General features: G+C 39.7%; 1 protein-coding gene across 1 annotated transcript; it reads left to right on the top strand.

Annotated features, from left to right (window-relative positions):
* Window positions 1-1,573: 1,573 nt before the first annotated feature.
* Window positions 1,574-14,960, top strand: LOC145466547 (tartrate-resistant acid phosphatase type 5-like). The gene is made up of 8 exons (XM_081450264.1): window positions 1,574-1,776; window positions 6,475-6,724; window positions 7,690-7,762; window positions 8,592-8,669; window positions 9,221-9,368; window positions 11,740-11,858; window positions 12,815-13,009; window positions 13,056-14,960. The coding sequence occupies exons 1-8, from the start codon at window positions 1,600-1,602 to the stop codon at window positions 13,258-13,260; spliced, it is 1,245 nt and encodes a 414-aa protein (XP_081306390.1). The 5' UTR covers window positions 1,574-1,599; the 3' UTR covers window positions 13,261-14,960.
* Window positions 14,961-15,038: the final 78 nt, after the last annotated feature.

Here is a 15,038-nt window from a genome sequence, read left to right as displayed (position 1 = left end):
GCTATCGTGTTCACTGCTATGAGGAATGTCAGAGTCTCACTTTTGCTGCGATTGGAGATTTCGGTGGAACTCCATTTCCACCGTATTACACAAACACGCAAAAGAAAGTAGCAAAGGTTATGGGAGAAGTATATGTGTTGGAAGAGAATTAACATAGCTGATTTTACAGCCGCGTTTTATCATTAGAATTATAACCCTTCCTATATAGCATAAGACGTGAGTTTTGTTGGAAAGCCAAACGTCAACCGGCGGCTGAAGGACTTGTATGAGAATTTTGGATGTCGATTTGGTATATATTCGGCCGAGTTTGCGCTGGTTTTAATAGCAGGCACGCGCACCTCCCTATGGCGCCCATCTCTCCATGATGCTAGAAGTTTCCCATATACCGCGATCACACTAAAGCTCCCTTCAATATCCATCCCGGTTAAAAGAGAAGTTCAATTGTTCTCAACTTGCCTCAAGACGGTCAAAGCGACAGAATCTTTCGGGCGCCGGTATAGTCAAACTCCATTTCTGAACTTCAACTGGCTAACCTTGCCAAGAGACTTCTCAATTCTTAATTCGGCATATATAAGTGTTCGGGAAATATATGTTTTTTGTTACTATAATTGTTGTTTTAGTTCTGTGAAGTGCCGGGCATGATCCACAAATGGAATCCTGATTGGACTAGAGTGTTTGAATTCAGGGGAGTTGATAAATCCACGCGCAACCGAAGTCAAATTTGCAAGCATTTCTCAGTACAACGAAACATGCACACTTTAAGCGGGTATCGACGCTTATATTATGTTTGTTACACCAATAAGTCCAAGTTCATAAAACAGATGGCCAGAAAAAAAGATGACCGGTTTATACATGTAATTTTTAAAATTCATACACATTCTAATATGTTGCCATGCACCCTCAGAACATAGGAAAGTATCCAAATTGTACCAAATTAAAATTTAACCACAACATACGTGATATGTCAAACACGAAAGACCGCGTGTTTGACCGCATTTCCAAAACCGAGAAGAAACGCATCGTGTCTCAAAATATTTTTTAAGAATGTGAGAGTGTTTTACTAAAGATTTCGCTACCAGAGAATTATACCTTCTTTGGAATGCTCTGGCAAATGGAGTTTTCATGGCAATGGCAAATCGTAAATTCGCTTTCTTTCCGTTTTCGTTTGGAAAGATGAGCTCCAGCTTTAAAACGTTATGTCATAATTGCATGGTTAACCAAGCGAAAAGGCACTCAAACTGAGTCATTGTCGATATTAAATTTGCATCCCGTCTGATGCTAGAAAAAAAAAAAATGTCTCGTGTCTCCCAAATATTTATAGAATAAATTAAATTAAAATGCGGGATTTAAAAAGACATGTCCGTCCTTAAACTGCATGTACTGCTCTATTAAAATATAAGATTGAAACACTTAGGCAAAACACATATTTATTAGTCAATAGCTATTCCCAGCTTGTTATCGGAAGAACTGAAATTTTGATTATTCATCAGTGCTTACTTGTGTTATCACTGAAAGGTTTGTTTATTAACTCTCAGCATAATGTATTCGTAAACGAATAGCTATGTAAATTTGGCTCACGTTAACTTGAAGACAACGGAAATGTTAGAAAACGTTAGGTACTTGTCAATTTTTCTCTTGTTACAGATATGTTGTCATGTTGGCAGCCATGGGGAAAATCAAAGTCTCACTTTTGCTGCGATTGGAGATTTCGGCGGAACTCCATTTCCACCGTATTACACAAGTACCCAAAAGAAAGTGGCAAAGGTTATGGGAGAGGTATGTGTTTGAAGAGACCATCCATAGCTGACTTTATATTATTTGTTATTCGAATTATTTTTTACGTCTTTCAATTATTAGAATTATAACCCTTCCTTTATATATAGCGATGTACACTATTTTCCTTGGAAAGCCAAAAATCAAGGGATGAGGGAACTTGAATGAAAATTTTGGTACATCTGGCATTCTAGCCGAGCCGTCAAATTTTTTTTTATCGGCGTCAGTAAGTTGCCAAAGGGAAGCAATCTGCGGACATCAATGAAACTTTACAAGACTTTGAAGGGTGACTAGTTCAGGCTTCACGTTAGGTGAACAGAATCCCAAACAAACTCAGTACAGTCGAGCTGATTCTAATATCAACAGCCTCCCTAAGGCGCCCATCTCACCACAATGGCTCGGAGTTTGCATCCCAACTGCATTACCTGTATACCGTGATCCATAATCTCTGCTATAATCTGAAACTCCATACAATGGCCAGCTCGGTATAAAGAGAGCCGGTTCAACTGTAATAACCGTAGCGATATTAAATCACTGACATAACCACCAACCGCAGTGAGTGTTCTCTACCGCAAGCGGTCAAAGAGACAGATATAGCCCCACACTGCCTAACTTCTTAAGTGACTGTTCAGTTCTCAATTCTGCTTATAGGCGTTCGGGTAAAAATGATTTTTTTTATCATTGCTGTTTTAGTACAAATCAGTGTACAATACACCAAACGGAATTGAAGTGTTTACTACAACCAACGACAATATTCGCAAGCATTTCTCATACAATGGTAACGAAACATGCTTACTAAAAGGAATATCAGCTCATGTTGTGTTTGTAAGTCAACAGGCCTAAGTTTATTAAACAGAAGCCCAGAATATTCTGCACGCTCACAGGTTAATGCGTAATATATCAAACGCGAAAGACTTCATGTTTGACCACATTTACAAACACCGACAAGAGAGTTGAAAGTATATTTGACAAACTTCCAGGTGTTTGAAGAAGTGGTCAAACAGTGCACTGAGTGTTTGATGTATCTTCGCAATCAAAGCTAAAACTAAGGAGAAAACAAAGAAATAAAATCATGAAATTCTATGCTAATTAAGATCAGATATTCAAACTGGCGTTCTTGGTTTCCGGAACTTCGCGTGATCGAATTGTTATAAAAACGTTTTTTTAAAAAGAAATGGCTCGTTAAAACCTGTTTTGATATCCGGTTTGCAAAAGAAGTCTCAAGGCCCGGTGAATCAGTTATCAATATAGAAACTCTCGGGACCTTCAGCCATCCGTGATAGTCGAGGTTTGAAGTCTGTTGTCCTAAAGAACACAACACTTTTGTAAGAATGCTCTGGAAACCTCTTATTGCATGGAATAAAAACTAACATTTCAATCACAATGAGGAGCTTTGAGACGCGAAAAATTGTTATGCAAATTGGCTGGCTGCATATTGAATGTGCAGCCAGGTAATTTGTATACATATGTAAGTCAAAGCCAAGATTTGACACCTCTCGGTGTGACTTCAGGTAGTCGCCCGCAAAAACTAACTTAAGCTTCCCTACCTATCGTGACATGGGTGTTACCACAATTTCCGATTAGTGCATTTTTTTTATCATTTTCCTAATACAATACATTATACCAATTAGATATCGCTTTGTCTGCTATGTTTTAGTGCTTTTACAGCAACAAAAGTCTTCGCACTTCTCCATCAAAATATATTCGGGAAACTTTCCAACTAGTTATCTCCATAGCGAGAAACCGAAACTACTAGTTCGTCAGTTTAGCGCTTTTACAACAACAAAATGTCAAGGAGTTCATGGCATATGAAGCAGCAAACTCCTTGATACTTAGCTATGGGAAGATCTTTAGTTGCAGCGGTACAGTTAATTTACAGTTGTTTAGTCGTGAAGGATGAATCTTGAAAGAAACCGTCAGAGTTCAACGTAGAAAGGAAATATGGAAATATTCTCCTTGGTTTTGCCACAACGTCATCGCATCTCTCCATCAAATTATAAAACTCAGTCATTTTTCGGTATTTTTTTCGGTAAATTTCCCAACTAGTTGTCTTCCATAGCGAGAAACGGAAGCTAGTATTAAATTTTAGCGCTTTCACAGCAACAAAATGTCTTCGCATCAAACTCAATAAGTTTTCGGTAAATTTCCCAACTAGTTATCTCCACTAGCATTTACAAAACTCGGAATTTTTTTTCGCACGTTTAGTGCACTCTCAGCGGTTTCTGGAAACACAACAATGTCTACGCATTCTTTAGATATATGAGCACAAATTCTACAACCGGGTTTACAGGAAGTAAACGGCTGCTGACGACAATGGTTAATTGCTTCAGTTCCTAAAAATCGGCATAATAAAATACGCTCTAATTTCCTTAATGGCCGGTCGCTCGTCGAGCTAATTTTTCAAAGCCCTATTTACCACGACCATGTTCGTGAACAACATTCCATGTACTTTTCGGACAAGAAATGCTAGAGAGTATGTCTTTTTTCGCAGATGGTTTTCCGGTACCATCAACCAATTGCGGCGCAACGTAGCTGTCTTTGTAGAGTGATTTTAAATGTGCAGATTTAGGGTCGGGAAGTTTTGCTTCGCTAAATGCGACACTTGTCCCAAAATCATGATCACTGGATAAAGTCTTTCATCACCTCGCTTTTCCAAAACAACATTGTCCGATTTTAGATCATTATGTGTGTATCAAACACCTAATGCTTCCGCGGTGCCACAAAGAATCACGTGCCACTCCTGTTTTCCAGCAACATGCTTTGTTTTTGCCGCTTTGTTTTCGGACAACAATTTTTTAAGCTCTGGCTATTTGTACATTATACACATTTACATTCCCAACAAATGAAAAGTACCTACGTTTCTGGGTACCTTCTGCGATGATTCCGGCACCAGCGCTTCTATCCTGCGCGATCACTGCTAGACGACGAAATAGCGCCATGAGGTCAATAATGAAGCAAAGAAGAGCGTCAGCGAAGCGCATAGCCTTCTGGTCATCTAAAATCCCACATCCAGGCAGCCACTGTGGGTAGAATGTACCTGAGAATAACAATCTATAAATAGGGTGACTGTTAGGTATAACTCTTAGGTATATTCTACCCACGATTGTTACAAAGTTAATATGATGGCGTGACTATTAGATTGTAACTCTCAGGTATATTCTACCCGCGATTGTTACAACGTTAATATTATGGCGTGACTATTAGATTGTAACTCACAGGTATATTCTACCCGCATTGTTACAAAGTTAATGTTATGGTGTGACTACTAGATTGTATTAGCTCACAGGTATATTCTACCCACGATTGTTACAAAGGTAATATGATTACTCTCAGGTACATTCTACCCACAATGGCTGCCTGGATATGGGATTTTGAATACCCAGCCCGGGCTCTGCACTTCGCTGACGTTCTTCATGGCTTCATTCTTGATCTCATGTCAACATACTTACACTTGCGCCATTTTGTCGTAGAGCAGTGATCGCGGGTAGAATCGCTGGTCAAGTAGCTTTGGTCGTATAATTCGCTTTGACTTGTTAACTTTCCACAGCCCATGGGTTGAAGTCGCATTTTCGGCACAATGTATTTGTCTCCGATTATGTTCATGTCAACGGCATTTCAGTTATTATCCCTCAGTCCGAAAAGACCATTCTTTTTGAAATACTTCAGAAACGTTGAGCTAAATCTTCTTCGTTCAAAACCTACCAGTTTTCCACCCAGTCAAGTCGACGTGTGCTGTACCTTTTGACTTAATAGTTATTAATAACTTCTCGGGGGCTAAAATTACACCAATATTCCCCAATTTTCAAAACTGCACGTGTTCAGAAAACTGAGATTTGAAGGATAATCAACACAATAGCCTCTATTTGGCGCGAAAATATGCTCGGATATTTGTCCTTGGACATTCTCTACGCTCTAGGAAAACTGTTCGCTTCTAGGAACAGACTGTCCGCGGACAACTATCCGAGCATATTTTCGCGCCAAATGGAGGCTATTGTTTATGAAATTGTTAAAACAACAAAATAATATGAGGTTAATCGACCCCAACTGAACGAATATTGACTAAACATACTTGTTTGCGTTATTGTTTTATATTTCTTTTTTCAAGTAGCAAGAAAGAGTATTTCGGGAAATTGGCCGCAAAACTGTGTTACTTGTTTGATAATCTCCAGGGCGGTTTTCCATTATTTACTTTGGGGCAAAAATTTCCCTGAATGCGGTTCCTCGCTCGTGGCTCACGTTTCCATTCTGTTGTCTTAATACTAGATGGTACGCCAGCCTTCTCTTGACCGCTTCAGTTTCTAAGCAGTGTTCTATAAAAAGATGGACACACTGAGAATTTCTGAAATCTCGGCCCTGATTCTAGTTTTAGTGTTAAAGAAAGCCTTATGCATCCACGATATTAAGTGTTTAAATTTTCGTTACAGGCGTCGGTTCGCATTTTTTTTTCACATATTGTTCTATAATAATTTAATCTAGAAGAAATCTGTTTAATTGACAGGATGTATTAAGACTGGGATGCCTAAAACGTCATTTTGAGAAAACACCTTTGACCGCAAGTGTCAATATAATTATTTCATATCTAAAAAATGACTGACGCAACCAAACACATTTGTAATCTTCCCTGCTGTGATTTTGTTTGGACTCTGAAGTTCGACATGAGTGACGTTTTCTTAGTTAATTAAATTTCTTATTCATTCTTAGTACGCTGATTTCCAAGGAGTAAAATTCGTCATTGGATTGGGCGATAATTTTTATTACAAAGGTGTTCATACGGTGGATGATCCCCGATTTACTGCGACCTTTGAGCACGTGTACACGAGCCCCGCCTTAAAAGAAGCGACGTGGTACATGATTGCTGGAAATCATGACCACGGCTCAAACGTCTCTGCACAGATAGCTTACACTAAGATCTCCCCTCGCTGGCACTTTCCGAATTTCTTTTACACTAAAGGTAAGAAATTTAAAATAAATGACAGACCCTTGACAATGGCTTAAAAAAATGTATGCTCTGTCTTCTCAGTGGTTGATTAGCGTTTCCCTGGTAAAATAACTTTTCATCATTTAAATTCCAACATTTCGATTTGAATGTAACTGAACTGGAGGGAAACTGTCGACCGTTGACTTTAGTGTTGACCCGCACGATTCATTCTACGGTTGATGGTTTTACGGCTGTTTGCTTGCGAAATTAGGAAGTTTGAGTGATCACGATTGGTTTATAATCAATGAAAAGCTGGGCGTGTGCCAAAAAGCGTGCACAGGCGAATAAATAATAGGGACCTTACGCATATACGACGGCGACGGACAGGACGACGCCTAGTAAAAATGTGTTTCTATTTTACTTAGGAATTTCGCATTTATTTGGAACTATCCAATGTGTTTGTCGCAAGAGTCGGTATTAAAACTTGCCGCTGCTGAATATGCTACGAATGCGTTCAGTTCCAAATAGAAATACCAAAAATTAGCCGTTGTGGTTCACGTTCTCCAGACAACGCAGAATTTGTCATTTCACGTTGTTGTTTCGCAGAGGGCGGCAAAGAAATGTGCCAAGAAATATAATGCACGTGCACGGCCATCGTTTTTCTCGTTAAACCTTTTGTTTGGTGACGTTAATTCTCGTTGCCGTTGCCGTCGTGTTTTGCGTAAGGTCCCTAATAAAGACATGCGCGGAACTGTAAAACCCTCCCTTTAACCTTACAAACTGAAGAAAAGACTAATTAATACTTTTCGTATGTCTCGAGTCTTTTAACATAAAATCTTAACCAAAAGGTTTGTAGTTTTTTCTCTTAGTTAATTATACAAGACAAAATTAAGGTGGCACGTACCAGAAGTCTCTAAAATGAAATAACTTTTTTTTTTTCTATTTGCAAAAAGAAATTTCATTATATAGTCAGTACGTTCTTATTCTTTCTTTTCCAGTTTTGAAGTTACCAGGAACTTCCAAAACAGTTCAACTGGTCATGTTAGATACAACTATGCTGTGTTGCAGAAAGTGAGTAGAATTTTGTCAATGTATGAGTGTGACAATCGATGTAAAAATGGAATGAGAGCAATCAGTAAACGCGACTCTCCTATAGGTGTATCCTTCCAGTTTCCTTTTTTATTGCGTTTTTTCCTGTAGAAAGGTTCAAATTTCGGCATATACAGGAGAAATCCCAATCCAATGGTATGAAATATCTGTAAATTATTAAGATTTTTTTTGACCGTCTTCAAAAAATGTCATGGAAAGATGGAAAGCCGCACACTGTAGCACTATCTATGAAACCGTATTGTTACGCACGAGGTGGCCTCAACTAAAAGCCTGGTGGTTTCTAAAGGTCACTTCGCCATACATTGAAATATTTACAAATAATTACTGTATTAGGTAAAAAGGCAAATAAACAGAATGAATGAAAGATGCACGAAGACAAAACGCGTTGTGTCGTCGTCTCCGTGAACTGGGTCAGAAATAATTGAACTCACAGATATTGCTAAGCAACACGATACATTCCTATAGCAACATGCTGGCCAACCTCGGTCTCTTTGAAATTAGGGAAAGGCCCTGGGAACGAGGTTGAAGTAAAAAATAACTGCCGCTTATTTTGAAAGGCTTTTCAAAATGCCTTTTTGCTTACTGGTTTCGGCAAATCGCTCCTGCTTCAGCTTTTACCAAATTTCTTGCCTGTAAAGGCAGTCAAGAATGTTCCGCCCCTCCCAATTTCAAAGGGAAAATCCCTGGAACGAGGTTTCAGCCGGCGGGCTCTGGCGGATCAAAAGCCAGACTTAGGGAGGTATGCGCGACATTTATTTGGAGTTGTTTGTTTTTCCTATTTTGATAATAGCCAACTGCAGAAGTTAAGGAAATTCTCAAGTCAACGACAACAACTAACCTGGATAAAAGATACACTTCGAAGTTCTACGTGAGTGTTGTCTAAATAGGAAATGCAATAATGTTTTTAAACCGGTGGGGGGCGTAGAAATTTCTAGCTTTCGCACTGTCCTTGTGTGACTCTCTCCCAGGCGTTCATGGTCAATTGATTTCGGTGGCGTAACTGAGCTAAACGGTGACAGGCAGCTCAGCGGCTTTTGTGACAAGTCAACAATAACGCCAAAAATGTTGAACAAGTGGGAACCAGTGTTTTCGAAATTAAAGTCATTAGAACTAAGGTAATGTCAGAAATACTTTGGTTCTTTTAGTTTTTCAGACGTATTACGGAATTTGTTCGCGCATTACACTACACGTACAACTTTGCACTTGGTTAAATAAGCTCGTGCTCTGTTATTAACATGAAATCTCATGTAAAACCAAAACCACCGTTGTCTTTTACGCGCATACGCATATATTTGCTTCATGTTCTCACCGGCTTGTTTTCTCAATATTTTCACTAGTTTAAATTGGTCATTGTAATTGCTTGGGTTTTGCTTTAAGCTCCTCAAATGAAAACCACCATATCTTCTTATTGTATTCCAGCGCGGACTACCTTATAGTAGCTGGCCACCATCCCGTTTTCTCAGCCGGTTCTCATGGCAATACTCGATACCTTGAAATTAAACTCAAGCCACTGCTGGAGGAAAATAACGTCACGGTTTACCTCAGTGGCCATGATCACAGTCTACAGGTAAATGTCTACAGCCGCCTACCCAGGGAACTCTTTCGGTAGCCTGGTGAAAAGGTTCCCAAACTCCCGTTTAAAGATGTCCTTTTGAAGTTGTCCGTTTACAATTGACCGTGAAACAAGAGAAATTGCTTCCATGGCAACACTGCTTTGCAAGTGAGATCATGTCCTGCTTGTATTTTTGCAGTGACGCCTTAAGAAATCTTTACCGACGTCATCGGTTGGCTTACTGTGGGTGTAACATAGAAAGAGACGTTGGCTTTCTAAACCTGGAAAAAACTTCCGAGTGGCAAAGGCGCTAATAAGCGTTTTTGTTCATTCATTGTTAAGTGTTGAGCTTTTAAACCCACGTTACGCAAAAAGTACTTTACGCATCGGGCTTAATTCAATTTATTTCTGCCGTGCCTTTCCATCATTCAGGGTAAATATATATATTTTTTGTATCTGGGTTAGATAAGAAACAAAAACTTTTATGATGAACAAATATTGTAAACAAATTCCTCTCTATCAACAAGTTACAACAAGTTGAGACCTGACAGGGTTGACCGTGAATTTAATTGGGTGTGCCAACTTTAATTGACTTATTTACCCCCGATAGCCCAACGCTAATCAGGCTCATGTGCCAGTTAAAATAAAACATAACTTTTGTGATAAAACAATTAAAACAAGTGAACAATGCCACTCCAACCATCATGTAATACTCGCGCTACTCTTGTTTATTTCGCTCATGGAATTGTTTCCGGAAGAGGCTAAATTCATAATTAGAGCTCCTTGAGCTACTGGGCTCAATGTTTAAACCACATCGTTACAGATCTTGCAAACTGATAGAAGTAAATGGTCTCCTTTTAAATTTCCATTTTTCAGGGTTTTTTTTTTTGTTTCATTTTCTATATTGACATTGTCATATCACTGTATTTGTTAGGGCCCGTTTACATGGAAAGAGGTTGCCTCGGGGGGATAGGGGCACCCTACCTAGTAGGGTTGAAGATACCGCGGTTCTACATGCAAGCTAGGAGCACCCTCCCCCCTAGGGCCAAGAGCTAATTTGAAGGGGTGGTCGCTAAGTTTAGTAAACAGACAAAATGCGGATCGCAGACAAATTTCGGCGGCAAACGCAATTCTTGTCACTCTATCATCTTTGGCCGCTGCTTTTCAGTTGTGTGGATTGATTTTAACATATTTAATTCTTGAAAAACGTCGTCTTCAAATGGTTGGCTTTCAAATCGCTAGCCAGTATGATATTGCCGTGGCCCGACTTCGAAACGCTCCGATTCCAAACGATAACGCAGTCGTGGCTGGTGATCCTCCCCAAATGTCTGTCAAAAAATCGTAATGCTCTTTCACAATGCGCCCGCTCCCGCTTCGTGAGCCTTTGTTAACGGCGTTGCGATAATCTTGCCTTAAAGCCTTGGTATTTTCCTTGATTCTGGAACACCCACTCTTTACCATGTTTATTAGCGCCTTTTCTGCCTCACTTTCCGAAATGTATTTGTTGTACTCTTCCTTGTTCATATTCTTGAACTCTTTTTCTGGGAGAGTGACGTCCTCCGGACCAGTCTTCTAGTCTTCGCGGCTTCTTCTTCACAGGCGAACGCTTGCTCTCCATCTCCGTCTTTGCCGCTTTCCAGTTGGTCGTTGAATTCTAACTGCTCCTCGTTTTGATCTTTCTCCTCGTATTCTAAGCTTTTCTGCAGCTGATAGCGGCGAAATAATTCACCTTTAGAAATGTTGTTCGTAGCCATGTTGAATTCTTCCTGAAATTTCGCGCCTTTTACTTGGTGGTCAGCGGCCTTATCATAACAAGACATAGCCCTAGCCCCCCGAGCCAGCCCTACCGTTTCGTTCTACATGGGCTTATGTCAACAAAAGTCAACCCTAGCCCCTAGGGGTACCCTACCCCCTAGGGGCACCCTATCTTGCATGTAGAACGAACCGCATAAAACAAAAGAGAAGGGAAACCCTACTACATAGGGTGCCCCTATCCCCCCGAGGCATCCTCCTCCATGTAAACGGCCCCTTAGAGCAATTTTCACTTGACTGTTTCTTCTTGGTGTCGAATATAACTCGCGTTTACTTTGGTTTGCATTACTACGACAGGTGATTAGCTTAAAAAACTCGCACCACTTTCTCATCCAATCAGAAGTAAAACCGAAACCAATCGTGACTCGCTCGCACACGTTTTCCCGCTTTTTGGGTGGTCTGCATGTGTTTGCGTTGAGTTTTGATTGGTTCACTGGATTGCCTGTGTTCTTTGTGATTGGCCATAGTGATTCGGCTGGTTCTGGTTTTAAAACACTCAATTGAGAACTGCGCTTTGTCTCTGGTGTAAATTAAGTAACAGTACAAATAAAGTTATTTTAATATCTATTTTTAGCACTTCAAAGAAAACAACTCTATTGTGAACTACTTCGTATCTGGGGCAGGAGGTGGGAATTTTCAAAGACAAAGCCATTGGAACAAGGATCATCACAAGATTGTCAGCAAAAAACTCAAGTGAGTAAATTACGCCAATGGTACTTCATTCGGCGATTTGACTTGGTAACATTCTGTGTATGTAAGACAGAGTCCAGTACAGGTCTCTCTTTCTTTGCAAACAAATGTTTGTTGTGTTTTCAACTCCTCTCAACATTCTCTCTTCAAGTCATTGCTCGTTATTTCAAAAAAGACTACTGTGGAATCTCGATTTTTTTCGAGCCCGCAAGAGAAACGAAGATTCATTAGAAAAATCGGGGACGAGCTTCAGACACCGGAGGTAAAATTAAAGTATCTGATTGGGTGGGGGGAAGGGGGTGGAAACGACTTTTGGTTCCAGTTATCGGGAGATTTGAAAAGTCGAGAGTTCAAGAAATCGGGATTTCACTGTAATTGTTTCAGTTTTCTGAAAACTATAACCTGTGATAGAGATGAACTAGACGAATATCAGTTCAAGTCTAACCAGAGAGCCATCTGTCTCAATTAAATAATTAGGAAGGTTTCCAGTTGCTAAGCTACGTTGTGTTACTAAGCAACGTTTCTGACGAAAACTGCGCCAACTGACCTAGTATTAAGGACGTTCGCGCTAATTGTTTCTGCGCATCCTTACTGCGCACGCAAATTCACACGCCACGTCACGCATGAGAGAGTGCGCTAAGTAATAAAATGAACATGATAGGGCAGATGGCCATTGCTATAGCTTTGCCAGGATTTAATGATCTTGGACGTTCGGTGACCCGTACTTTTCTTTGTAGTAACATTTTTTATTTACAATTATCTCCACATTGTCCAAAAATGAACAAAAAATCAAGTACAAATAACTGGCGCAATGGCGCCGAATTTCGCTTTGCTGACTCCCTTTGCTGGTTCAAGGGGTAGCAGGAACTATATCTGCCCTGGTGAACCCCTCAAGAATGCTTCTGTGCTATTGCGTTTCATTAAAACAATTTACACTTGCATTCATTTTGTATTTTCAGGTTTTTCAATGGTTACTATGGAGCTTTCACTTTGTTCAAAGCCACTCCTGAATTTCTCAAAATCAAGCAAATCAATGAGAATGGAAAAGAGTTGTACAAGGCACAGTTAAGGCCAAGGAAATCAAGAACAGTCGTGGCTTTCGATTTTATAAAACCGAAAACACAACCGAAATTAATACCAAGTGTGAAATCGACATTAAACCAAAAACACAACCGAAATTAACACCGATATAAAACCAACATCAAAACCGAAATTAAAGCCGACATTAAAACCGAAATCAAAACCGACATTAAAACCGGTATTAGTACCTCGCGGAATTAGTAACCTATGGGGTCCATTTATTGCTCTTTTACTAGCCGTTGTGGGTACCTTGGCTGCCACAGTCTTTTTGTGTGCGCTTCGGTCTTCCAAAGCGTGTAGAAAAACAAAAAATCGAAACATCTGAACCAGGGAGCCTGAAGAGTCGAGTCAAGAATCTGAATCTGAAAATTAGCTTCAGTTAATAGCTAAGTTGTACATCCACTATAAATGTATTTATATATAAGCATCTTTAGTTCCTCTAGTGTCGATCTTGTGATCATTCCAGCTCAAGGTTAGCCTACCCGTCTTTCTTGTCAATGATAAAGGTTTAAGTTTCCGTACTCGTCTTGGAGGTTTAGTTTTTAACAATAGCTTATAACGGTGATCATGTCTACTGACCAATTGTTGAGGCCCTTCACTGAACGGTTCCTGATTTGGCGTAAGTTCTTAACTGAGTGTTACACTCGTTGCATCAAGTGCTTTGCCTTTCATTTGCTGGAGTCGCATAAAAGTGTTTAGGTTAGTGTACCGTAAAGACGTTAAATCCTCCAAGGTCAGTCGTTCTGTAAGCCCACAATGCTTACCGATGGACTTTCAAGTGCGTGTGTAGTCAATCAAAAGGAGTTTGCCATGCAAGTCACTGGAACGAGGTCAGCCAATGGAGATTAGATTCCTATGACCTCTCTCTACTTGTTACCGAATGCCCCAATAAACCTCTATTTTCGTCTCAGTGGCGTTCATCCTTTCTCCAGCACCTCCCTCACGCTCTACATTCTTTTATATTTTCATGTAAGAGAGCGACCGGGGAGTCGGGTACTTGTATTCATGTCTTAGGTCTCGTGTCACCCAAGCTCACGATTCTTATATTCAGGGGTAAAATATACTGATTTGCACGGATTACAACTAGGGCTGTCACTAAGGTACTCCAAATTTAAAAAAAAAAAAGATGCTCACAAGTTCTCAAAAGGTTGCTTGCTCAAAAGTGTCCCCCAAAATAAATAAAAGTTGCTCAAAAGTTGTTCCAAAATCTTCACATTGCTTTTCACATTTTCTACAAGTTCTTAATTTCCCTACCAAAGAACCTTTTTTAACTGCTACTTGACTCCTCAGCATTTAATATCTGCTAAAAAGAGTTGCAACCTTTTTCTTTAATCTTTTCGTTCATTATTTAACCCATCTGGCATGCTTACTCTCGCACTCCAGCGCTTTGGTAACTATCTCGGCGTCACTCGAGCTTGAGGAATCGTACTCCGCCTCTACTCCGCCATGTTCAATTTTATCTATCACCCACCGCTGACCAGTTGAATCACCTTTTCAAACCAAAGGGAAACCAATGCGGACAATGTCTCACTTTGTGGAAAACTTAGAAATGTTTAGAAAACTATGCCGTATTTGACGATTGTGACCAAAAAATGCGAAAAATGTGCTTCATGAGTGCTTTATACGGCCAGTTTGGTCTTCATAATTTTGCTGTATTGTCTTAGAACATAAGAAGTTGCCCCAAATTAGAAAAGTTTCCCGAAATTGAAAAAGTTCAGTGCCCAAAAGTTTCCGAGCTTCTTAGGGACAGCCCTAACTATAGGTAGAAAAGGCATTTAACAAAAATGGTTACTAATTAAATATCGTTTGTAGTCTTTATACGGACCGGTTGACAAACAATATAGAATCATAAATAAACAAAAACAACATTATTTTAGCAAGGGACCACTTCACCAAAGGTGCTCTTCCAAGGAGCCTTGCAAATAGAAAATATAACATTATGCGTTTGGAAAATTTAAAGGATGAAAGCAGAACAATGAAACGTTTTTATAAAAAGTGCATTGAATTCGTCATAATACGAATAAAAACAAGATCAACAATTTTTTGTGATTATCTTTCAGTTTAGCAAAAAAAAGAAAAAAAAAAAAGAAATGTTTGCCTTGA

Source organism: Orbicella franksi, chromosome 13 (genome assembly GCF_964199315.1).
Source record: "Orbicella franksi chromosome 13, jaOrbFran1.1, whole genome shotgun sequence".
NCBI classification, from domain to species: Eukaryota; Metazoa; Cnidaria; class Anthozoa; order Scleractinia; family Merulinidae; genus Orbicella; species Orbicella franksi.
This window is presented reverse-complemented; position numbering and strand designations above follow the sequence as displayed.

Bases quoted from the DNA above. Each gene is read 5' to 3' on its own strand.
- LOC145466547 (XM_081450264.1), top strand. From the start codon at position 1,600: ATGTTAGAAAACGTTAGGTACTTGTCAATTTTTCTCTTGTTACAGATA. The intron at 8,670-9,220 runs GTGAGTGTTGTC...ATTGTATTCCAG, and splicing joins GATACACTTCGAAGTTCTAC to CGCGGACTACCTTATAGTAG. The intron at 11,859-12,814 runs GTGAGTAAATTA...TTGTATTTTCAG, and splicing joins ATTGTCAGCAAAAAACTCAA to GTTTTTCAATGGTTACTATG.